This window comes from Syngnathus floridae, chromosome 21 (genome assembly GCF_059516105.1).
Source record: "Syngnathus floridae isolate MCC-2025c chromosome 21, RoL_Sflo_1.0, whole genome shotgun sequence".
NCBI lineage: Eukaryota > Metazoa > Chordata > Actinopteri > Syngnathiformes > Syngnathidae > Syngnathus > Syngnathus floridae.
Window position 1 is genome coordinate 736,810 of NC_142433.1, and position 26,607 is coordinate 763,416.

The window sequence follows — 26,607 nt, forward strand, 5'->3', positions numbered from 1 at the left end:
ATCAACGTACAGCAACAGCGGAGACCTTGCTAGAATGCATTCACTCCAAATAAAGCGCTCTCTTTAGAAACAGGCGCAGCAAAACATCTAAGACCCTGATGAGACTCCTCACACTCTCCAATGGCGAAACCTGCCTGTGAATGTCTCCTGACAGCTCCTTAGCCCTCGCTAGAAAGAAGCACTTCCTAATTATTCAACCCAGCTTGGAAGAAACATCAACACACACACACACACACACATAAAGCAAAGTAACAATTGGGTTCGGCGGCTTGAGCTGCAGTTGTTGTGATCTTGATCATATTCCGTAAATAATAAATTGGTGAAAATCATTTTAAATTCATGGTGGATGGAAACAAAAGTCTTGTGCCATTTGCAGCAGGCACATATGGCGGCTTCAGGCACTCACACCAATGCGCGCATTTGTACGCAATTAATTGACAAACACTTGACATGTGGTCGAGCAGCAGGTGCGATGCTTTTGTCTTTCTACTTTTAGCAAAGGAACAACACTCATATTATTGCTCTGAAGTAATGGCTGAATAATTCTACTTTGTTCTTTTAATTTAGATGAATCGCATCGATCTAATTCAGACAGGATTCACCAGCAAAAAAAAACAAAACAAAAAAATATTGCTTTGTTCTAAAACTGAATCAAAGGTCACATAGGTCAAAAAATGGAGAGATCAAGCTCGATCCTCCGAGAAGCACGACGGGATTCAACAATTGTACAAAATGTAAAAACGCCAACGTGACATTGATTCTATTTTCACTTTTATGGTTTGAGAGCGACGAGAGACTCTTGTGAGAGCGGCTGAAGAAGCTCTTTCAATTGGCCTTTCCCGCCTGCTCTTAACACCTACAAATTTGGATGGGGGAAAAAAAAAGAAATAAATAAAAAGTAAACACAAGCGATTCACTTACATCTTGCATCAGTTTGTAAAAGCTTTGACGTCTTGACACTGGATTTTAGTCAAACATCATTCCCAGGAGTGTGTCAGGCAACAATTTGAGCATTTTTTTTTTTAGACTAAACGTTTAAACAATATTGCACCTCTTACTCATAAATGATTGAATTTATTGAGTGATTAATGATTTTTGCCATGAAAAAAAACAATGTTATGTTCTTAAAGGCTCATGTTTGTCAGGCTTTGGATGCAAAGTCTCAAAGTGCCTCCTAGTGGATCGTCTCGATTGCAGCATCCTGACTTCATTTGACCTGCTAAGAAGGTCTCAGTTGTTGAAATTCCGTAATCAAAGAGCCATTTCTGGCACCAAATAACACCATGGCACTTTGTGTCTCACACAAGTTGTGTTAAATTTCTGTGCATTAACAAAACTGCAAACTGGGTGAGTGTAAAGCGACTTTGTGTGTTGTCTTCACGGCTGAGGGAAAAGAAAATCAACAAATAGGTCAATTTTCATTTCAATCACTTGTCATTGTTACTAATTCTAACCAAGGCAATGAATTTAATTAACAATGTTGATAGTGAAATCTATTTACAGGCCTATACTTAATTCCCAGGGATGCAAATGACACCAATCCAATCCAATGATGCCATTTTGACTGACTGGCACTGAAAAATTGAAATCATGATTTTTTTCTAACCCATTTGATTTGACCTGGACAGTTTCATTACCTTAACGGTATGACAATGTTTGCAGCGCAAGCAATAGTTGCACACATCCTGGCACCTCATTCCACTGGCTGGCCTCAGAGGGAAATAATGGCGGCATTGCAAACAAACAATACCCGCAATCGTCTGCTCACACTGACATATTTGACTGCTGGCTTGTGTATGGATGAGGACACATTGCTTGTCTGGAGAAATGGAGAGAGATGATGCACTGTCCAGAGCATCATCCTGCCCGTCCCCTGATCCACACAGATGCTTCTTGCAGATCCACCTGTCTGCTTGTCTGTCTTCTCTGGCAATGAGAGGGAGGGCCTCTCAACAGACTCATTTGGACAATCTCCCTTCTGCTTGCACCAGAATGCCTTTTGACAGAGACAGAAAATGACGTAAGGCAACATTTGGGGCGCGTCATACTATTGGCTTGACAATTTATTGGGTGTTGTTGCCATCTTGTGGTCATTAATGACACATCACTGATCATGCATTTTTTCCCCCCTCCTGATGAAGTAAGTCTGTATTCCATTAAAAAGGTGTGTAAAATAAAACACCCTGATACAACCGCAATGTATCACTTTAATATTAATTGTGTAATGTAGCAAAAAAAAAAAAAAGAAGGAGCCATCAAATGTATTGAGGTATTAAAGACCATAGGACTTTTCTTTGAATACATTTGGAAGTGGCAGTTGTTTAGACTTTGAAAGTGGGTGAAGTTATTTTGATTCTCCTGTGATAGCTGATTAGCTGCGTTTTCCAAATTGCTCACAGACTACACTGGCCTGTCCCTTCAGCACATGCTGATTTGTGAATGTATTAAATCTGTCATCTTGGAGCCCTCTACACATCTAAAAAAAAAATCTGTAAAATGCTTGCTGGCACTCCTCCAGTTTGACTACGTCAATCAAGCCTGCCTGGCAGCGGTCAGAAGCTCTTTCTGTCAATCATCTTGAGAGACTCTGCAGGCCACGCAACAGATGACATCGCAGCAAAATGAAAACATTATGGAGATGACACAAGTGACTCCTGGAAGCGCTGAATGGAAATGGAATCGAGCATTGAGCAGAGTTTCCATCTTGCCAGTCAAAGACTTTCAGTTGTTTGGTCGTAGTGTCAGTTGGCAGGAGCCCTTTTCACTCACATGTCTTATATTTATATCGTCCATGAGTAGCTCAGTGTCACTTTACTTGTTTCCTATTCATTGTCATGTGATGTGAGGTGAATACGCTAGCGGCCTCTCATAGGCCCGTATGACTTGCATGTTTGGCTAGTTCTAATCACATCTAAGATAATTCCCTTCACTATGAGGGAAGGTTTTTTTTTTTAATATTGATAATTACTTTCATTCCATTTTTAAGCTCTGCGCTGTCATTCAAATGACACTGGTTTTAATTAAAAAGTAAAAATACCACATTATTACAACCGCTACTGCTGCAGAATCGATTCACTTGAGGTACAACTGGACCATGAATATAATCAATTGGCTTAATCTCAAGGGCATACTAGACATTTAATAAGGACATTTTTTTTTTCTCTTCCCGCCCATGACAGACATAAAGATATGGTTGCATGCATATACTAGAGGGTCAACCGCTTCAGTTTTGTGAGATCATTTAGACACATGTCCTCACGCTTTAGGTATATTCTTGTTTGTTTTGTCATTTGAAAGAATGCCACATGATGAACGATAATGACAGTAAACCAACATCCCTGGGTTCCGTTAGCCCCGTTCATCTCTTTCGTCTGCCCACTCACACCCACTCGCGCGGTCATTACGGAAATAAACGATGGTTACCTTTTAACTGCGAAAGGAAATAAAGTGGAAAATCAAGGAATAAATTGTCCGCTTTGCTGCGGCTGACTCATGAAGTCATTGGTGTTTTTAAAGCCGGTGTTAAATCTGGGCTCCTTGCGAGCGCATAGGTCAGCCGCTAGCCTTGTGAATAAACTGTAATTGAGGGTTTCATCACCAGCACTAATTACACAATGGCACTTATCTTAGCCTTGTTGTGTGGATGTATGTGTGGAAGGTGTAATTATGTAAACTCTGATAACAATTGAAAGCGTATTACTGCCGCTCTTATCTCAAGGGTATAATTAGAGGACTGCAGAGTGTGATCAGTAATTTAGTTATTTCTCACATATTACAAGGCTGCTCATTATATGAGCCAATGGTATTAAATGAGATTGACTCCGCATTTCACTCACTCGGTGCTTTGTTCATTTCATAAATCTTTAAGAGCCGTTGCGCAGTTTGCTCTAAGGGGTGGGACTCTCGCGGCATGACATGGGATTATGTTTACCATTGGATTCTATTATCGATTACCCGTGCATCTTGAATGGATGCTTATTTTTGCTGCTGTGTGATAATCCACAGTACATTTCAATATTTTTAGTGAATTACAGACGTGTAGGAGATTTTGGTCATTCTGCAAAGTACATTTACTTGGGAAACAAAAGAAAATAGTATGTTTCATTATCTTTAGATAGCCCATGTCAGTGAAAATTTGCCACAGAGAAAACACAGACAGACAGACAGAAAGAGGAACATCCACCATTTTTGGGTTATTCATTTAACCCCAAAAGGTTTGGTCAAATGAAAAATTCACAAACAACCCAATTTTTTAATTCCGTGGGTTTTGTGGGATTTTCCTTTTTGGGTTGCTTTATGTATCATTTATTTGGGCTTGAATGAATAACAGATCCTCTTTGGGAGACAAAAACAAACAACTGCTAGAACAAAGACCGCACCACAATATGACATGCACAGATGACACATCATTGCAGTATGTTAGTGTCATTTTTTTTTTTTTTTTTAAGAAACAGATGCCTGTCAGGAAATTGTAACATGTGATTTTAATTTTCCATTGCGTGCTAGAGCATATGACATGACATTGCTTTAGTTTACATCACCGCAACATGCGATTTATCTGGACTGCCTCTTCTTCCCGATTGCAGCCTCTGCTTGATTTGATCCCCCTTTCCATTTTTCATCCAAATGCATAAACATATTCCAATTTCTCATTGAACCCAGGTCACCACGGTTTTATTTCTAAGCTTTATATGTGTATGTGGGTGTGTCTTTGTCCTTGTAGCAGATGGGGTTGATTTTTATGGATGAAAAGTGCTGTAGCAATAAAGTTTGATTGATTGGTTTAATGAAATCTATGATACAGAATGGGCCCTAAGTAGACTGAAAGGTTGTGTTTAAGTATACAAGAGAGAATAAATATCAAATGTAAAAATGTTAATATTAACAACTATATTTGAGCTAGAGTGTCAGTGGGCGGAGTCTCTTGCAAGGACACATGCAGGCAGTTGTCATCAAGACCAAGTGAAAGGTTTTGTTCCTGCGACTGCATTTTGACTCTTGTGGTCAGCTGCTTCTCTTTTCTCTTGTTTTTGCCTGTAAGTACAACTGTGAGTTTCCTGTTTATTCCCTGCATTGCCTAGGTTGTTTTGTATTTTGTTTGTTGGAGTGTTTTTCTTCCATTGGTGCACTTTAGCTTTTAATTCACTTTTTCAAGTTGACCTTTTGTCACATCACTTTTTGTTTCTTGTATCAATCACCTCATGCTTGCATGCCCCTTTTGTTCAAATACTGTAAAATGTTCCCTAGTGCTGTTTGGGTAAGTTAAAAAAAAAAAAGTCTCCCTTTCAAACCAAGTCATAATTGCTGGCACGGCTTCATCCTGCAGGTGTCATACTTGCCAAGGCATATTCACTTCTTCACTAATTCCTTAAGATTAATTTTCTTCAGAGTAGTTCAAGTGTAAAGTCTGTAAGTGTGTGTGCGCGCACATGTTTGTGTGTGTCAACAGGCACTGGTGTCCCGTTGAACCACTTAAAGGATTCTATTTAACGGGTCAGCCAAGCAATTAATCAAGGGTTTAATTGGAATCCTGAGTCGAGTGACACAATTTATGCAAATGAGGTCATTAATATTCAAGACTATATTCACTGCTTGTATTAAAATGGCTTCTTCGCCATTGCGTGCTCGCACTTTCATTACAGAAAATTAGTGAGCAATAATAAATCCAAATACACATTTATTTCCCAGAGAGGAAAAATATGCAATATCAGAGCGGAGTAAATGTTTGTCTCATATGAGGCCATGTTAATGCTGCTAATTTTGCCTCATTAGTAACAGACTGCTATCTGCAGGGATTCAGTCTTAATTGGATCACCAAGCAATTCAAACCCTTGCTTCTTAATTGCTTTTTGCATTTCGCCACAAAATGTAGCATGTGCAAGTTTGCTTGTTCAATCCAAGGTGTCCACACTGCCCATATGACCCTACTGTAAAAAGCTGGGACTATTCACTGATCAATTGGCGCATGTCTCAAATATGCTAATCGGATCAATCTTTTTAGTGCCCATGAATACAGTGTATGGGATTCTAATTTTAATCCAAACTGATCGGCTCAAAAATGTGTTGTCCATGTAAATGTAGCTACTTGTTGCTGTAAAAGCAAGTCATAAAATGGTCTAATTAATCATCTCGAGCTGCATTTAAATACAAGCTTGTCCGACTGGAGAAATAATTTATCTTGGGGCTGTATTTTTAGTGCTTGCTAAAGGTTGGACATAATTCAAAGTGTCTGCATGTTATTATTCACAGATTTCATTGTTTGCTGAATCATTTCATCTCTAGTATCTTAAGTCTTTCTTTTTTTCCGGAACTCAAAAGGGGTATGTTTGACAGCTGGAGCACAATGGGTCACAGCAAACAAAGGCAAAACAGATGGATCCTTAGAAAAGTACCACATTCAGCCTCATGACTATTTGCTTTAAGAGCATTTTGGCAATCTTAGCTAATGGGCTGTTATTTGTCTGATGTATTCTGTCACTCATTCACTCGCTCACTCGCTCGCGCATGCACTTGCTGTGCTCATGTGTGCAGGCTGCTTGGGGCTTGCAGTAATTACTGCAGTGAGCCAGGGAGTTGTCTTTTCCACGGCAGATGGCTCAGCACCATGCTGGATCAGGTAACCGTGACAACCACCTCTCTCCCCACACTTAACATTGCTATAATGACTCTTCACACGGGCTGAATGTCATTATATAATCTGTAGAAAGCAAGGGATCTGAGAGTGGGGTAAATGACAAAATGGGGCGGGGTCATCATTTTAGTCTAGGAAAGTATCCTTTCAAGGTCTTTGTTTGTCTTGACCGTCAGATTGACTGCATCATGTAAATATGCACATGTTGTATAACAGTGCCTTTTCATTCCAACCATCTGTATTTATCAACATACGAGGGGAAAAAATGAGTGGAAATGCTTCTGCTCTCATTGACTTAAAAGAAGATGGAGACGTCCAACCAAGAATGTGTGCTTCTCTGCAGTACCAGAGGGAGGCAGTGACACACCTCAGTGTAGCAGGTGTTTTTGGATCTCAGTCCCTCGGTGCACACAATCAATCACATCATCACAATATTCAAGTATTCATTCACCTGTTGGATTGCTTAATGAACCAAGCAAGTCAATCACGTGTAATGTAAAATTCCATTTTGTGTTTATCTCGTCAGGGTTTCAGTTCAGTGCTTTCATTTGGTGTCATTGCTGGTGGCTCATTATATTATTAGCATGTTGCAGCTAAACCAGAAAGTATTAGCGCTGCAAGGAATGAACAGATTTATAGCCTCAACCACAGTTAAGATCCTTTAAATATGTGCGCGACCAAATATTTTTGGTGGTTCATTCCACGTATGCCGAGTTTTCCCATTTGCACGTACGGTTAATTGATTCTATGTGCCATCATGATTTTGAATCCAAACTTTAGTTCTCATAAAACATGAATTACTGGTAAGATCAGTGGGCACTGAACAGAGCCTTGAGGAGCACCACCTCTGATCGGGTGGAGATTGCAAGGCAGTCTTCAATGGCTCATGTCACATGTGAGTGACTGCATCATTTGCAAGGACAGACGATTCAATGAGGACGGTGTTGGGAAAAGTTTTGTGGGCAATTAAAAGAATTTGTCTTCCGTGCAATTCTTTGGAATTGATAAATGTGAGCTGATCTGGGTTTTTCTGAGGCTTTGTCCCTTGAGCGCCAACATCTGTCTTTGTCTCCTTTAAACTGCCATCTAATCCAGCAGTCATCTGAATCCCACGTCTCGCCGACATTGGGATGAAAGAGCATCTCACCGGAGCCGAGGCCCCTTCCTCCCTCCCCCCCCCCCTTCCCTCCCTCCCTCCCTCCCTCCGTGCATGCGTGCGTGATCGGGGGGGAAGCGAGCAGGCCTTAGCGGCAAATGTCAGTGCTTTTCCTGTGAAGCAAGCCTCATCAAAGGAGGATTAGTGTCGGACTGATGGCTTCACTGGACGAGCAAGTTGCGATGGGGCGGTAATCTCATGCGCAACCAAAACTTGGAGACATGTGGCCTTTTATGTGCGCTAACCCGTACTCTCAAAGTCAATGTACTTTGTTATTATCAAGCTCACAAATACTTTGTTAAATAGTCTGGCACAAACACTTTTGTTATAGTGGATTTATCCACTCAAAGCCATTTGAAGGTGATCATTCCAAAAGATGCCATGGCTGATGTGGGTCTGAAAGCAGGTTAGCAATATATGGGTATATTGTGAGTATTGATATTTGAAACCTTACTTTTGAGTGGGAATAAACCAATTCCATAAACAGTCTCGTGTAGAATTCTTTATGGAAAAATAAATCAGAACTATCAGATTGCATCAGCACTTTTTTTTTTCTCCCCCCCTCTATAGGCTCAAGCCGTCCCCAGCTAATATTCCGTCATGATCGATCAGCTTGAGAGCTGAATGTTGGGGACTCATTTTGACAAGCAACAACAATCAATACGGCCGTTCCTTGTGGATGTGTGCAACGCTGAAGAAATGGAGACAGGTAGGAATTTACTCTAAATCTGCCGCTTCTTTTTATCGGAAAGGTCACAGATGACAAAGCAAGTCGTATCAAGAACTTACACAAACTGCAAGTGGGCTGCAGCCTTTTGAACTGGGGCGGGCGAGCAAGCAATAGCCTAGCTTCTGCCCAGCCATAGTACAATCATTGAACTACAGAAATTGATTATGTCCATCAATACTCAATTTGTTTACATTCCAAGTATATCATTTTCACACCATCTGTATATCTTGTGCGTCATTTGGTGTTCTTTGGTAATTGGTGGGGTTTTAAATGGCAAAGTTTACTAAAGAGGATGAATGCGGCCACTTTGTTGCATCATTTAACCGGGGCTGGCCTCCGTCATTGAGAGCACACACGCATACTGTCAAAGTTATTTACATGTACTACATTGGAGCCAGTGACATTTCAAATGTGCATGATAGAGCCCCAGCCTAACGCTTTAAAAATGTAAATGAGATGCTTACATCTGTTGTCCTTTACTTGAACCGAATGTGTTGTTTTCAATCAGTCTGAATGTGCTCTTTTTTTCTTTTTTTTTTTAAATGAAGTCGTGCGTCTTTTCATGTCTTTCTACCTGCATCCTATTTCTGGATTTCAAAAGGGCTCAAAATACAATATTTAGTTCCGTGGGACATTTGGGAGGGGCTGTACCTCGCGTGTTGGTATTGAGCTACTAAGTGAATCATTTTTCAAGCAACACATTTGGAAACAAATAGAAACATCACTCTCAATTTCGAAAGCTGACAAGGCAAGAAATGAGAACAATATGAAGTCGCAGTACGGCGCACTTCATTAAAGTCTTCGTCTCCCACTCTTGACGAAGCAGAATGTAATTGCGCTGATGACAAGGTTGCGGACGATTGCAAGTGATGTATTTATGGATCTTTCATTTGAACTCCAATATAGTAGCAGCTGTCGATGCTGTGAAAAAATGTGAATTTCCTCACTAGGCGAGTATGCACAGTGAAACCTGGCTAATAGGAAAGAAAAACATTGGTATGTATAAGGGTGACTGAATTTTTCCTCCTGTGGCTTTATTAGCATGCTCTGATGGTGAAGAGCCATGAAGGTAATTATAGCAACCAATGTGCTTTTTGCAGTACATGCATCCTTGTACTTATTGTGGTGAGAGGAGCCCTTACAACTTGATCTACATTCAGGACATCATCAAAATAAGACAAGGTTGTCAAAGATGTCGATCAACGTTCTGCGCTGCTAAAATAAGCCATCCGTGGTTGCGCCGACCATATTCGGCGTACCGTTTAAATGAACCGGAAGCACTTCATTTATGACCAAATTGGTTTTTATGATATATGAACTTAATATCTCAGCATAAATAAGACAATTAGAAGAAGCTGTAACCTGCTTTATCGGCGAGCGTGACACCACCGGGGCCTTGTGAAAACTCTGTCCGTCTCTGGCTTTCACCTGGATGCCTCACTTGATCCCTTTGGCATCAGTCTCTTGCCGGCCGGCCTTCATCCCCATAGGCTCGCCATCCTCCACGCTTGTTACAAACTGTCAGACGAGCTGTTCACAGCTCCGGCTGTGTTCATGCCGGTCGGTCGGCCCGGATTGGCATGCACACCGTGTCCCCTGGACTGACCTGCCTGCCTGCCTCTGTTACTCCCCCATTAAAATTCTTGTGCCAGATCCCCAATGAGGAGAGCGTAGCAGGGTCAGACTGGCTCGGTGGCCTCTCTCCACCTGCCTGCCTAATGAAGAAGATGCCTGCTGGGTTCATTATTAAAGCCCTTCTAATAACAGTCACAGCAAGAGTAGTGATGGCAAAACAAGAGGCTATTGGACACTCTGACAAGGTGAGACACATTTTCTTGCACAAAGTTAAACATGTGGAAGGATGGGCTTTTGACGACGTCGCCATCCATTAGACTCAAAGGAGCAGAAAAATCGCCAAATAGATGATGGGATGTTCCCATTCCTCCCTGCTGCACCAAGCACATATAGTGCAAATGAGCTTTGCGGCTGGCTGTGCTCGCTATAAGTGATGCGGGTTATAATACAGGGTATTACCAAAGTCCTCTGAGAAACAACTAAGTAAGTGTGTGGGTGCTTGCGCAATCATGTGTTGCATTCAAGTTTAGAATTTACTGACGGTGCGTTGCTGACGTTTCTCCGTGTTTAGCGGGCAAAGGTTTCAAGGAATTGATCAAAACATAAATAGCTATATTTTGTATCGCCATTTGAACTTTAGTGATGCTTTGAGCAAGCAGGTCCATTGAGAAAGCAGCGGCGGCGAGGAGAGGAGAGGAAGGGAACAAACCGAAAGGGATGGAATGCATTAAATGCTCGTTTATGTTTCTGCAAAGCTTGCCATTGAATGTTTGCTTTTCATGCAGCATGACCAAGGCTATTACTTTCTTGCTGCCGCCGCCGCCGCTGCTGCTTTGGGGCATACCACAAGGCTTAATAAAAACTCAGATGAAGGATTTAGTAGCAGTTGAGAAGGTATGGAAAAAAACGTATTCAAAAACATCTCTAAATTAATATTACCGTGCGCTCTATGAAAGCAAACTTTGTTTTTGTAACTCTGGTTGACTTCCAATATGTTGAATATTTGTCCCATGAGTATGAATAGAGTTGCATTGAAAATTTCACCATCTAAATCATTTAATCATAAATGTACGATTATTGCTTTACGAGTCACAAACTTGACAAATGTGGGCCATTCTTTATTTAATCCTGCCCACATTGCATTATTATTATTATTGTGGGGAGAAAAAGAGAAATATCTATCTGAGAAATGTAGTGCCCGTTTATTCAGGTTTGTGCCATTTACATTGTGTGGACTTTGTTTTGTTCTTTTGTTTATCTAATCTAAGGATTAAATGGATGGTTCAACACTGCAGCCAAAGTAAACCCCTCATTTTGTTTTTAGTAGCGCAGTTGGATGATATACTGTTGCTGAGAGTGTGTGTGTGTGTGTGTGGTGGTGGGGGTGGGGGGGGATCAGATAAACAAACCGTAAATGCCCGGACTTCTGTTGCCCTCTGAGATTATAGCTGCTACAATGATTAATTTTAACAGCCAGTGCTAATTGTCTCCACGACTTTTAGTTAACAGCAAATATGATGTAGCTCATGTAGCCATGGGTGCATTTCTCGGCCGTAATAAAAAAAATAATGAACAGTGTATTTAGTGCTGGCATTTTCTTCCCAGAGATTTGTAGAGTGCACAGAGGTCAGCCGGATGGGAGTCTGGGAATTAAAAGATGCCGTGATACCGCGTATGCATCGGGCATGAGCTGAAATGTATCCTGTATTTGCCTTCAAATCAAATGTGAGTCTTTTTTTTTTTTTCCTTCTTTTCCAAAGCAGCATTGTGCTGTACGCAGCTTGAAAGCGGTGTGTCATATTTCAGCCTCATGGGAGGCGTTCTGTGAAGCCTCAGCATTTTTGTCTTTGTTATGATGGATAAAGACATTGTTCTCCCCTTCCTTTCCTTCTTCGACTTGTACTAAAAGTGCCATCCGCCTCTCTCCATCTTTCCCCTTCTGTCGTGCCTGTGAGCGGACCAGCGCTTCTGATGTAGGAAGCATCTCGGGCCTTGATCAATGGCTGCGATTTGACTTCAATCTTAGCTGCGCTTCCGAAAGCGCCGCCCGAGGCTGGAGATGACACCTCCCCATGAGTGTCTGAGCTTAAGCACCCTATTTTATCTACACCGTCTCTTCCCCTGTGCAGAGAGAGAGGGAGAGAGAGAGAGAGAGAGAGAGAGAGGAGGCGGCGTAAAGACAGAGCATGCTCTGATCCCCTATAGCTTGCTGCTGGACCGAGATGGCGTGTACGGAGGAGGAGACCTTTACCTCAAGCTATAGCCTGCTATCATTGGAAATCCTTGATATTCGTTCCATGTTGTTCATACTGTCGAAAGGATGTGCATGGTGACCTGGATGTACTCATCTTCCTCCTCCTCCTGACCTTTATTTTTATTTTTTTTTATCTTCATTTATCTTCACCTGACTCAGCACACTAAGCTCCACTGTATACGTGTACACATGCTAATGACTGCAGTTTGCATTTCAATAATGAATCCCCGGCTATAAAATGAGCCAACAAGGTTATGCAAGTGTTATGTCGTATCTCAAGGTTAATGTATTATCATCCATCCCCTTGTCCGCGTTAGGGTTGCTCCACCCTGAACTCTTAGTCACGGTCATCAACAACTTGTAAAAATGTTTAAGCAGTTTCTTTCTCACAGTCTGCGTGCACAACCAATTGCAATTCCTTGGTGGGAAGGAGTTCTTGGCAAGGAAGCCACATTCCGAGCTGAAAGGCACTTGTATATTGAATGTGTTAGCCTCAGATAAAGAATGAAGTTTTCATGCTAGGTGATGTGTGACGGTGCATCTTGTGACTTTGCTGCTTCTTTCACCGCCTTGCCCTGAAGTAAGTTTATTATAAACGCACCTATTTTTAGTAAGTGTTGTGAGAGAAGCACTTGCGCTGTCAAGCCCAGGGACTTTTTAATCTTGCTCCATGTACTGCCTAAGTAGATCCTAATTCAAATTCAGTTTGCAGGAAGAGTTATTGATTTTGCACCTTATTTATTACAAGCCAGGCTCCCTTCACAATTATAGTACTTTATGAAATCATTTCTAAGAACTTTTAAATATGACCACATATTGCTTGTTTAAACTATGGCAGTATTACAATTTTGTATCCAGCCAAACCACAATCCATATAAGTTTTCTCATAAAAAATAATATAGGATCATCAGTATCGGAAATTCTTTTGCCAAAGGGTCAAATTGTCAGCATCATAAAGAATTTAATGGTAACATTACAGTAATTGTTAAACAAGAATAAAAAGGCAAAGACAATAAACTCAGCCATATCTTTGACAAACATGGTGATAAACATGTTGAGGGCGGGTGGACACAAATTTCCTCCCATAAAGACTACACACAGCTTACTTTGAGTGTGCATTCTATATATATATATTTTTCTTTTCATATCATCTGCGACAGAGCTGTAGTGTACTGAGCATCCCAGAGAAACATGTCCTGTACGTGGGCAAGATTTGTAAGAGATGAGTCCCTTGATGGTAGTGACAGCCGCCACAACAGAATTGCATGCTTCAATTTTGGGCCCTTATTACTCGTAATGTGTTTCTTTCGTATCGTTACGTTTTATTACATTCCGTGTCGCAATAAGTTCACTTTCTGTCTTTGTAGATGTCGTCAAATTTCTCTTCATTGCTATTACGGGTAAATAAAACCAAAAAGACACAAATGCGACATTGTTATGCCAAGGGGCGGGTTAGACCATGTTTTGGTATTTTCGTTGGTGCAGTTAGAAACAGCCGACTTGCGCCGCTGCGGGCGTGAATTCGATTCACAGCCAATCAGACGTAGTGTATTTATTTTCCACGGTTATAGGATTATGAGAGGCTAATGAATAAGTTCATTTTGTGAGTGTAGTTGAATATTAGTATTATAATGAACGTGAATTTCGTTATTGATGGTTTGTCTTATCGGTGAGTGTCTGTGTACTAATGCAGTCATCATTGACAGTCTCTGTGTTCCTCTTAAACAAACAACGTATTAAAGTCTTCAAGTGGCCTGTGGGAGGGACCAGGAGCGCATTCAAAGTACAGATGAATCCAATCAGCCTGTTCACAGGCGTCCAACACAGGAATGCTTGTGCACTTAGCATCACTTCTCAAGGGTGTAATTAGTAAGGATGCCTGTGAGTTGTTTGTTTTCGGGCATTAGTAAAGTCTGTGGATCCTGATAATAGGCTTGTCTGGGAAGTGGAGTCGATTGGCCCCGCCGTCATCCTTGGAGCCCTGATACCACTTGTCAACACCATTGTTTTTTGTGTTTTTTAGCCTTGTGTGGATATGTGATCTCCGGTCTCTGGGAGCACTCAGCTCCAACTGTCAGCTACAAGGCTCTTTATACTGTACGAGAGCATCTTTTGAAGGAGAATGCGCCTCTCAAGATACACAACTTAATTTATGAGGCCTTTTTAATGAGCACTCAGGAGCCTCGGAGACTCATCATTGAATTGATGAATATCTGAAATTGGAACACGGCGGCAAAAGGATACGTCGGAAGTTGTTCGGAAATAGTCACTGTGCGGAGACAATGCGAGCCTGATGAGCATTTAAAGCGGTGCTTTGTAAACATTTCGAAAGAAGTACTCCAACAAGTAGCATTAAAACCATTTCTACTTTTTGGCTGGGTCTGTGTACGGTCCCAGTATCGGCTCACACGCCTATACGACACCGTTATGAGGACGGAAATGGTAGAAAGAGTTGATGGATGTATCCCCCGTTTCCATTTCATTTCATTATTAGCTATGGAGGTCAGCATGCACCATATTGTAGATGCCGCCTGACTGACCTTTCACAATGAATTTTGTTTGGGCTTTGTTTTTCTTGTCATTTAAGTTCTCTTCTTCCGTAACATGCATAAGTTTAGCGATTTATTGAGCAGTCCATTATTTTTCTATGAAGTCAAATTGTGTACTCTGTCTCATTAGTAGCGCAGTGTTTTTCATTTCATGGGATATTAGTTTGACTGGATGCCAGAGAATTTAAGATGAATCTTCTTGGTGGAGTTCAAGTTTCATGGAAGCAATCTGTTGCTTATGGGATTTTATTATTAGGATTGCACAGTTTGTGAAGTATTTGCTATCAAATCAAAGTGACTGCTAAAATGGACTAAATTAATTTTGGATTTGCAAATGTCTAAGGAGGAAATTCACTTGGTTGTGGGCTATGGGGCTAGGAAAGCAGGCATCAGACACAGTTATGCTTCAGCACTTTTCAATTTGGGCCTGGTCTGCCTAAGCCTCAAGCGAATCGTTAAGGGAAGTCACATTAAGCATCCTTACTTGTTCCAATGCTGAGAGTCAAGCATCTTTTTTTTTTTTCTGTCCTCCTTGTACGTCTTCTGCTTATGGACATTGAAACAATTTGCTGTAAAAGTCATTGGTGACAAAGATTTGATGTTATTACGCTAATCTGAATGAATATTCTAAAAGCAATGTGAAACGTTACAAAGCAAAATATTTCATTCCCAATTGAATTGTAACATTTACAGAGGCTAATCTCATATTGCAGCTAAATTGTTCCTCATTTTCGCCAATAAAAATCCCTCCGTCCATTTTTCACAGGTTAAGCTACCGAGGACCACATATTGCTAATTGCGCATTATTAAAGGAAGGACGAGGAAATGAATCAAATGATGTATGAAGTTACAAACTACATGAGAGATAAACTCCTTGCACTTGATCATATGCCTGCGGGCAATGTTTTGCAATCCAAAAAGCAACAACATCATGTGACAAGTTGCTTGGGTATTGTGGTCCAGTCCTCTTCAAAACGTTGACAGCTCTCTCCAGGGGCTTGAAGCCACTCTTCTGACATGTCCCTGTGTCAGCAGTCAGCAGAGGAGATGGAACGTGCTCATGACTCTACATGCAGATCTTCTCACGCCTCACTGTGGCTGCAAAGTGACTGGATCACTGTCCTTTGTCCTATCTTTGGTATCAGAAATGGTTTCATGTTGTTGCTGCACAGTAGCAGTCCACTTCTCATGTGGATGTGGCATTGGCTTGCTTGCTTGCTTGCTTGTTTTAATAGTGTAGTGCTTAAAAAACACTCTGAAAATAGTGTGCCGGCCAATCCGAGCCATTTGTCATCCCTGCGGCTTTGAGACGGATTGAAGGGTTTGGGACAAAGGAACGTTGATAGAGTGAGGCCAACTGAAACCGTGTCAGGAGTGGCTGTTTCAAAAGCTGAAGAAAGAAGCTTAAAATGTGGGTGACAACCTTTACTTCTATTCAACTTAGACAGGCGCTGGAAAAATGGAACTGGCCTGTTAGGTGTAGAGGAAGTAAACATTTCTTTTTACTCTTACCTGGGATGAAAATGGTAACTGTTGCGTAATCTTGGACAGCAAAATGTCATCCCTGCTGCACCGCAAGAGCTGTGTGAACAATAGATGGCTGGATTAAAAAAGAAGAGGAAGGAAGTGAAATAATTGGTTATGTCAGTCTTTGTGACTCAGTGCTAGGGATCAGGAAGATGACTGGTTTCTGGATCAACCCTGGTGAGCCCTTAGTTTGACCGCAGCCTGTTTTGGAGACAAGGTGGAGGTAGAGGGCACAGAGGTACCCGTTTTATTTTGACGGGGAACCGTTAGTAGTGCCCGTCATAGCATCGATGTGCTTTGCCAGGACAGACAGGCTTGTAGTGTACGTTTGGCGATGGGGTAGTCACTTGTGTCAGGGGATGACAATTGGCAAAGGAGAAGGACTAGTTGGAGAGGAGGCCATTTCACGCAACACAGCTTCCGGGATGTCTGTCATCAGGGATGCCAAAGAAAGGCAGCATCTCTTTCATAGCTGGCCAAACCACGCAACCGAGCATTAAAAGCCTTCTCGGAGACAATATCCCCTAACGAATGCAATGTGGGATGACTCCCCCCCCCCCCCCCCCGTCAACCTGAAAGCATTCATATAAGCCTTAACTGCACAAGTACTTTGGCACGTTTGTTTGTTTTTGGTTGGAATAGGCCCCGTGGAGGTTCGTAAAGCAAATTGCCAATACGCTCTTAGAAGTTGGAAATGAGCGTTTTATGGGCTCGTTGTATTCCATTCAGAAAAATAATCGTCATTTTGATTCAGTAGCTCTGAGTATTAAGAATCAGAAAGTTTTTGTTGTTGTAACATATGTCTCCATTAACTGTTGTGGAGCAAAAGCCAATAAAAGAATTACAAGCAGGCATAGCATACTTTGTGGAAAACTAGATTCTTAAGACCTTTCATCATTTGCTTTGTTAATGCCAGCTAGTAATTTTGCCAGATACCTCGGGAAAGCGTTCAAACGTATACAGCAGAGATTTGTTTCACCTTTCTGTAAGTCCAAAGTGCTGATAACATTTTTATTTCTCAGCTCCCAAACAAAAATATGAGTCTTTTTTTTTTTTTTTCTTTTCTTTGTGTTGCACTCTGGGTTTTATGACCGGCGTATTTGCTGGAGGATTTTTCTCTGCTTTACTCGAAAGAACCACAGTGGGAGACTTCATAATAGAATGTATGCATTTCCTTTTTACACTTTGATAACACAATGTTCAAAAAAATAATTGTCTTAGCAGGATTTCTTCACATCTGTGAAGAACAAAAGGAATAAAAAGACTTAACCTTTGAATCATTGTACTTTCTATACTGGCCAGTCCAAATACATGAATCCTGCACTTTTGTCGTTTTCCCGAAAAGCGCTTATTCGTACAGCAGTGCATCATTGAGTGTTTATTTTACCTTTTGCCTTTGTTTCTATTTTAATGAAGAATAAGACTGGCTGGGATTCTAGTATACCGGTGAGGCTATATTGCTTTCATCACTCTTCCCCAGTACCCCTTAAGGAATCACCCCTGACCTCGGCAAGAGAGAGAAAAACAAAATCACAGACCATTTCTGTCATACTTGCCTCAACCTCCAACTGTTTTTCTTTCTTTTTGCATGATATTTATCTTACCAGATACTATTTCTAAGGAAGAGGAACATGGACACATTTTAGCCAATGTTCCTCACTTCTAAGGAGTGGAGCACTTTGTGTGCTTTATATAAATTGCTATAATATAATTCATTAGAGAATGAATGGACCTGCAATGATTGCTTTTAACAGTTTAAAGTGAACAGCAAGAGTGTGTAGCATTTGCTCCTGCTCAAATGCCAGTGAAGAAAATGCCTGGCGTTTCCTTCCTGTATTATCCTGCTCCAGTGGCCGTAACAGTTCAGGAAAGCTATCTCATCATGGCATAAGCCTGCCCGTCTCCGCTTTCCACTGTGTTTTCTGGACCTTGTTCTCATCCAATACATAAGTGCCACACTCGAAAGCTTGGGAATCACTCAAAGGGAACATTGCGAAAGACAAAGAATTCAAATATTGTACGTTTGGAGGCAGAATGAATACGTACATCTTGACAGTATGGAGATGGAAGCTCAGCGGGTCGGATGGATTCTTTGGATACAGGTGGTGCATGGGCAGTCACATTTGAGCAAGTTCTTGTTGTTGTTCATGACAGTAACATTTGTTACATATGCACTTATCTTTCTATTCCATTTTTTCCGAATAACATCACAGCTCTCTTGGCAAGAAAAATGCGGATCGTTGCAAGTTATGTTGGAGTCTTGTACTACTCAGCTGCCTTATATCCTATTTTTACTTACTGCTGTATCATCAGTTTTCATCTTCAGAGACAACCTCTTAATTATTGTTTTCACTCTATTTATTTGCCTCGACCGTCCTATTTATTTTCCTTACGTCGTTTTTTCCCCTTTCATTTGTCCTTTGCATCGACAATGCAATGACAAACTAATTGAGATGGAGACTGTTTTGGATGGCTTCCCTTTTCATTATGCATGAAATTAATGGCTGTTCTTCAATTCATTTGATTTGTCTTTATTGGTGTAATCTGGTTTGCTAATATTTGGGCGTGACTGAAACAAAGCGTGAGGGAAATGTAGACATATTATTATCATCGTCCTTCTGTCGCAGTCTGGATGACAGAGACAAATGCAACTTTGTTGTTTTCCTCCATAGCTTCCTCCTATTCAATCTATTTGCATCTGTTTCTCAGTCGATTTTATTTTTCCACTGAGGTACGTATCTTCCTTACAATAAATGATTGATCCTAAGTTGAACTTGAACAGCGTATACGTTGCCGTTTTTTGCTGTTGGTCATGTTTTTAGGTCACTGCAGTGTCGTCATCTTCGCTGTTCTCTTGAATCATTATACACGTACTGTTCATAATTGGGCCATTTTTGAAGGACAACTGGGACAGATATTTTTACGATCCAATCTGGTTTGCTTGAAGCAGTCATCTAATATCGTGGAACCTGACAGAAGAGTCCCAGAGTCTGAGGATTTCTCATCCAGACAGTAATAGTAAACAAAGCCATAATTCAAGCCTTCAGTTGTTGACTTTCAAAGGCTTCTTCCGCATGCAACTCACGTTGAAGCAAACAGAAATTCCCATCATTTATATCCAAAGTGACATGCTTTAAACGGATAACCGCCTCCACGGCGTATTCATCAAGCGTACTCGATGCATGCGTAGATGCCAAAAGAAACGAAAGAGTGTCGGGAAGGAACCGTTTGCTCAGCATGTGACTCTCGCCATTAGCTTGGAGAGGTTAGTTAAATGAAAGAGAAAGGAAAAGAACATGCAGAGCGCCGATCAAAAAGCTTTGCCTCCGGTGAGTTTGTAATTACAATGGAAGCAGATATATTTCCATACTTAATATAGTGGATGAAGATTGCTCGGGGGGCATTCATACAAAACAGCAGCACCAAAAGTCATATAGAAGTCAGAAGGTAACAAATAGCTCTCATTATTCCTCGGAATATCCAAATATACTGTACAGATTTCTTGAAATGTCTAGCAAATGCTTGCTTATGAGGGAAATAAATCAAGCTTAGATAGTCCTACATATTTTGGTTTGCTTAATGTACCTCTGTTAATTTGAGCACATCCAGTGCTTGCAGGTTTGGTAAAAACAATAAATAAATAACGTTTGTTATATATTTGCCTCCAAAATATGAAAGAAATACATTTTGTATTGGCCTACTTGCCAAGCTTTACAACGGTATGATTATGGCCGGTCGAAAAATGATCAGGCCAGGCCATAATTCAACGAGGACTATTGGTTAGCGCGGTGATGAGCAATGATGAAAGATGCCGCAGGAAATCCATTCTGTTTTGTTTCCTGCTTACAATGCTTGTCGTCCATGATGAAGCTTATGACGGTGGTGGAGTTGACTGACAAAAAAACAAAACAAATGTCACGTTTGTTGACTGTGCTGTTTGAAAAGAAGAAGTGAAGGTGGTGACTTGCGCAATAGTTCTCTGGAAGAAACAGTATTGCCCCAAAATGCGCAAATTAATTTCGCTGTACTTGCAACATGTGTAATGACAAAAAATGATCCCGCCGCCCTCAAAATTGAATTTATCCCAAGATATTGCTTTGAAAGTCTGCCAAAATCGGAATAGATTGTCGGCACACTTTGAAGTTGTAAAATATAATGCAACTTTATATGAAATGTCAGTAAAGTAACATTGCAGCTTCTAGCTTTCGTTTATTCCAAGCGATTGTCCTGCATGATCCTAATCAGCGTCATCGATGATAAATGACCTCATTGGCTCTTCCTCTTTAAAAGCGCCTAATTCATTTCTCCAACTTTGGATCTTTATTCAAGCCCAGCTGCAAAACATTTGTCCAGTCGTTGCACGGCTGCCGTGGAATGTTTCACAATCAAGGAACCTCCCTTGGTTCCAATCTGGATTGTTTTTGCTATTTGACCTTGAATTAAAACCATACTAGTTAAATAAACTCTTCCGGTAACTTTGACGTTAGCACGGGTCGTCGGTTTTCACAGAATCTCATTTTTTGTGTTTACGCTTCTTCTAAGAATGGGGAAATAAGTGAACAGTGTGAATGAATACTTCACTATATACGTAGTCGTGCTTATAAAAGAAGAATGTGACCTTGGTACTTTTGTTCTCTTTCAATGCTGCACTTGCTTGTATGAATTCCGCAGTTTCTGATATGATTCTTTAAAATGATACTCCAATATTTCTGTTGGCATGCATATTGTGTGTTTAACATTCCGATTTTCATGACCACACAATGTTCATCGTGGTATTTTCACTTTGTGGAAATACATATTTATGGTCGCTTTGGTACGTCTACTAAATATGCTTTGGCCCGGTCATACGGAATCGGTGTGATTGCTATTGCGGTTCATTTGACAACATTAAATCATATATGGATTTGCATAACAATAGTGTTTGATTGTGTAGCTGTGCCATTTGAGTCTTAGTGCTTGCAATTGTAACACAATGCATTCTGCTGCTGTACGATAACTCCCCTGCTGTACGATTGCCACGACAACTGTTGGCTGGCTGGCTGGCCGGCAAGGAGAGCCACTGTCTGTTTGCAAACTCTAGCAAATCGTGGAGGTTATTCTTATCTAAGGACATGGCTAGCCCTCTGAGCACTTTAATTGAATCCACCCACAAGGTGTTACTTACCTCAGCTGACTTTCTATGTCCACAAATGTTCCGTCGATACTAAAATGAGCTAAGAGGCCGTCTCGAGATGTACACATCTGCCATACTAAGGCTCTGATCTTAAAGCACACACTACTTTCTTTCTCCCATGTGTGTAAGAGGGAAAGCCTGTGTGTTTTTCTGGCTGTGTTGATTCTCTCATCAACAGGACTCTGTTAATTAGAAGTGTGCACTCTGGGCGGTGCAACCTTTTAGGTCTTAACTGCATCGTCCGGTCGGTGAGTGTCATTGATTTTTGACGCTCAGGCGTGTCTTGCGCCCTTGGCACACGTGAAAGCGTAGGAGGCAGATTCAGCGTGAAAAGCGATCACTGCGATCGGCTGTCGGCTCGTGGATCAGCGCACGAGACGTGAAGCGGAAGTGATGAAAGCGACAAATAGTAAAAGAAGTTATCCAAAGGTGTTTACATTTTGCTTATATTGCACTTTATTTCCATTCCATCGCACACATATTGATGACATGACCACCTGGTTGAAAGAATGTGAAGATCAATTCATCAGCACGATTCAGGAAAGGCCACCCTTGTGCAGAACCGCTGCGTCGACAGAGCGATGAAAGGAAAAACTCTGACGGGAGATCGAAACCCAACTCATTATAGGAGGTGGTTTGTTTTTTTTTGTTTTGTTTCCTTGGAGCTCCTTAAACAAACCGGAGTTATAGTCACGTGATACTGTTTGCTGCTACTTGGTAGATATCATTCCTTTCCAACTATATAATAAACATTAGCCAGCTGAGTAGCATTTATTTTGAACAAGAGGAGCAAAAGACAATATCTGGAAAATGAACAATGCACAAAACTTCAAATTGATCTTTTGTCTTTCGTAGATAGGAGGAGCTTTGTTTGCTGTCCGCTTGAATTAATTGTGGCCAAACCCACAAATCTGCCCTTGGTAGCCATCAGTATTACCGACTTTCTTCTCTCTCCATCCATCTCTGTACGTTCTGGCTCAATCGTTGCTGTTGTGATTTGCTTAATTGGCACCCATTCATACTTGCCGACAGATGACAGTGTCATTTTCATGAATAAGTGGCCAGTCAACAGGCAGAAAGTAAAGCCTGTCCCGCGACGCCTACCACACACAAGACTATCAATGTCCATTGATTCATCTGAAAAGCGTTCGAACAAACCTGATGTCTACCTGGAATGGATTTTGAATGTGTTTTGTGGCTACTATCAGCTTGGATAAGCCTATACCCTAATGAGGACAAGTCATACCAAAAATGGATGTTCCACATGGTATTCATCGATAAAGTCCCAGTCGTAGTCCTTTGATTCATTTGTAAAAACCCAGTTGTTCATTGACAGTCATGAAAGCACTGTTGGGTGAAACATGGTGGAAAATGTGTGACTATGAGGCACACAAGTCCATTTTTTCCCCCCCATATCAGCCCTTGAATGTAGAACATTTGTCATTCCACAAATACTGCAATGATTCATCTTCGCCTTGAGCTACAATGGGCTTTGTCTCTGTAATTAATTTTGCTCTCAGGACAGTACTTGAAATGAGTCGCGTCTTCAAGGCCTAATTAAAGGAAAGTTGTCGGACACATTGTAGGGCACGCAGCTTGAAATTTTCACTTCAGACTTTCTGGCTTTGCCAACTCATCCTTCATGGAGCAATTTGCAGGCTGGGGAGAGAGGAGAGAATGAAAAACAAATAGATACGATATTTGATTTGTTGATTTCTTCAGACACGGCAGGCTTCTCTTTGGCTTGATTTAAGTCTGACAATGCATCTGAAATGAAGACATTTTCAGCACTTTAATTAGTGTCATTTGAAAGTACGATTAACTTCCTCTCGCCCTGTTGAATGACGATTCATTGTGGAATAACTTTAAAACAGAAAAAAAGTTGACCCTATCTTTTTTGTTTTTTAAATCAAATATTGAAAGGGATTTTTGATGCTATATGAAACAGTATTATAATTTGGGATTCATATTTCTAAACGGTGCTCATCTTTTCTTCCCTGTCCTGAGAAGCAGCGCGTTCCGTTTTGTGTGTGCACAGATGAGGTTTTTGACTGGCGTTGGTCACATGCGCAATGTGTAGAAAGAAGTGTGAGCTGGTGGGCCCGGTGCCTGGGTCCATTGTAAGTGCTCTAAACCTGTTAGAGTGTTACAGAGCATTAAAAGGCTGCCATGCCTTCCTTCATTTGTTCAAAGGATGCATACGGAAGGCAGGCACAGTGGCTGAGTTTGTTGTTTTGTGTCGATTCCCCATGATTGGGCTGATTGGGCGGCATTTCGTGGCTCGCACCTCTCTAGTTCATTTCATTTGGACTGTTTTTAAAGCCAGACACATCTGATGAGTATTTTCTCAAGACTGTGGAACCAATGACAATTGAATTGAATGTACAGTGACCTGGTGGCTTGGCGGTTTACCGACCTGGCAGAATTGGAAGCAATTGACCAAATGACAGAGCACCGTGGCCGCACATGGTTTCTTTGGAAAAGCCTGTGTTTATGACACACACTACTACTACTGGGTGGAAGTTTCTCATCGGAGGCATTTCCTGTCATGACCAGAACTTGGTGTTTTCAATCAGAAGGCCTCAGCCACAGGGTCCCCTATTGCCAGACCACAGGAATACACACAATCTGATGGAGCTTCCAAGCCACCACATGTTTCATTTCCTATTTTATAAGAGTAGACAATCCATGCAAATTCCAGCCTGTGGTTCGCCATCAGTCATTTAGCGGGGTTACAATGTTTCGGATTTGTAATGTTGGAGACATTAGGGATGGATTTTGAATTTGCTCGCATTAGATTATGCACATTTGAGTGTGATTTTTAGACGTCATTACAGTACAGCCTGTTTCTCACTTACCATTAGGGCAGAAGCGGGTGAAATGGTTCGTCAGCAAATTGGTTTGCACTTTTTAGGCGATCATTCAATGACAGGCCTTGGACGGGCAACATAAATCATAAATGCTAAGATGGAGATGTGATATGAATTCAGAGTATTTCACTCTGGTCAGGCCTTGAGGTACACGTGCTATTATGCTTACCTTCGACGCTAATGGTGCGCTTTCATATAAGGATGCCTTGTTATCGGTTTGAAAAAAAGCATCCAGAAGGCATTACGGCTGATTATTCTAGCCCTGCAGTGCAATCAAGCACAATGTGGATGAATTTGGGCTGCTCAGAACATATTGTATGGTCCAAAAAAACCCCCCCCACATTCTCTTGATGAATTTTGTACCAAGGACAATGACCGCCACTCAAGCCACTCATTCACATTCCTGGCACTTGATATAATACAACTTCTCAGCACGCTAGTCCTTGTTTTCTAATGAGTCGAGCAAAGTAGGGGGGAGGAAACCCCCCACAAAACGGAGGTCCCGTGAGGTACGCTGCAACTTCTCATTTTCTAACATCTTGTGAGACATACTATGTGGTTCAAATGTGAGTTTTTGTGATATATCCACTTATTTTTAATGAAAATAAATGTATACTAAAATATGATTATATACGCTCCACTATTTCGTTCAACTCATAAATTACATTTGGCTTCAATGAGCAGATTGACTTGTGGCATTTAGATCATAATTGTCTCATCAGCAAAATGTTAAGAGATAAAGAGATGCCTATCAGGTTTTGGAGTACACCAACGCCCGACTGAAGCTATCAGGGTCGCTCTTGATGCTTGTCCATTAGCTGTCACTCATCCAAATGTCAACTTGTCTCCACCACAATCATCAGCGAGTGGCGGGATTTTGTAACACAATGTCAGCACAATTCTTTATGGCTGCAGGGATGGTTGCCATGGTGAGCGTATTGGAATTCAACAGCGACTTATCCGGTGGGGGATCAGCCTGCGTCGCTTCCCTTACCCTTTTCACAATTAATTCACAAAAGGACTATTAAGAGTGGCAATTAGAACTCAAGCACGTTCTCCTCTTCTAACTGTGTCACGTTTACAGTGAACTTGCTGTGTTATTTGTCTTGTGTCTCTTGCGCTTTTCATGCATTGCATGAAGCACGGGAAGGTTAAGAGCGGGGGCTACAATTGAGTTCTGCTCCATTTAGCACCCTGAAATATTCTTCGTCTGAGAACAACACTTTCTCCGGCTTCTTATTGGGCACAAGGGCTGACATTAGCTAGCGTATGAGAGCTTTAGGGCAGCTTAGAGTATGATTGGCAGGCCAAATGCTACTATGTTGTGGCAAGCAAAATATTAGCTCTTATGTCTGACATGGAACACAAATTTGCACGCAAGTTGGAGACTTTCTCGTTCTATCGGCTATACCGTGGTAAAGTCATAAATATGTTAAATATTTGCGGGAAGGCACAAGAAAATTGGTGGGGTACGAATTAAGCAGTAACATCTCAGGAGGCATCCATTTGCCGTCAACTGAACATGACTCTGGTCATCAAACTCGGAATTCATGAGTCACGATTAGTCATCACCCGAGTACCGAGTAAGTGTGATGTCATTTCCTTAGTTGAGGTACATTCGTGTCAACTCGCGTCTTCTGAGTATAAATGGACTTCCTGGGAGACAACCAAGGAGGACACCCTTGTGGAAAATGAAGCCATAAAAAATATGCCAAAGTGCACATTGACAGGCCACAAAGCTGCTGGGAGAAGACGAGATAAAACTGGAACATTTTGGCACGGCGCATCAGCTCATTGATGCAAAAGTGAAGCAAGAAACGAACACTGCTGTGAAACATGGAGATGTTCTGTTCTTGCTGCAGCTGGTGCGGGGTATAATGAGAATGGCTTATCGCAAAATAATTGGACTATTCAAAAGTGGCCCCCTATTATTCCTTATCTTTCTTTAACCAACATTTTTTTCCACGTGTAGTTTGGCTTTGCTCGAGCAATTCGACAATATTGCAGCCGTTACAGTCTCAGTAACACCTTTTTTTTTTAGAAACATCAGCCTCATGGAGGAGCTTTAAAGTCCATCATGATATTTAATTGCGTCCCATTAAATATGCTATTTAGGTCCGAGCCTCCTATTTGAACATTGCG

At 41.3% G+C, this 26,607-nt stretch overlaps 1 protein-coding gene and 2 long non-coding RNA genes across 4 annotated transcripts in view; all 3 read left to right on the forward strand.

Annotated features, from left to right (window-relative positions):
* Positions 1-2,096: 2,096 nt before the first annotated feature.
* Positions 2,097-3,039, forward strand: LOC148379679 (uncharacterized). The gene is made up of 2 exons (XR_015855080.1): positions 2,097-2,164; positions 2,519-3,039. It is a non-coding gene; the product is annotated as an uncharacterized LOC148379679 (long non-coding RNA).
* Positions 3,040-4,898: 1,859 nt separating this feature from the next.
* The window catches only part of rbms3 (RNA binding motif, single stranded interacting protein), a 166,440-nt gene continuing 144,731 nt past the window's right edge, over positions 4,899-26,607 (forward strand). For both annotated transcript variants that reach the window (XM_088365121.1, XM_088365122.1), the window contains exons 1-3: positions 4,899-5,036; positions 6,532-6,616; positions 8,358-8,496. In XM_088365121.1, coding sequence (XP_088221247.1) covers positions 8,467-8,496 — 30 coding nt within the window. In that variant the 5' untranslated portion in view covers positions 4,899-5,036; positions 6,532-6,616; positions 8,358-8,466. The remainder of the gene's footprint in view (positions 5,037-6,531; positions 6,617-8,357; positions 8,497-26,607) is intronic.
* On the forward strand, positions 10,882-12,788 carry LOC148379681 (uncharacterized). Its single transcript, XR_015855019.1, has 3 exons — positions 10,882-10,986; positions 11,698-11,817; positions 12,298-12,788. It is a non-coding gene; the product is annotated as an uncharacterized LOC148379681 (long non-coding RNA).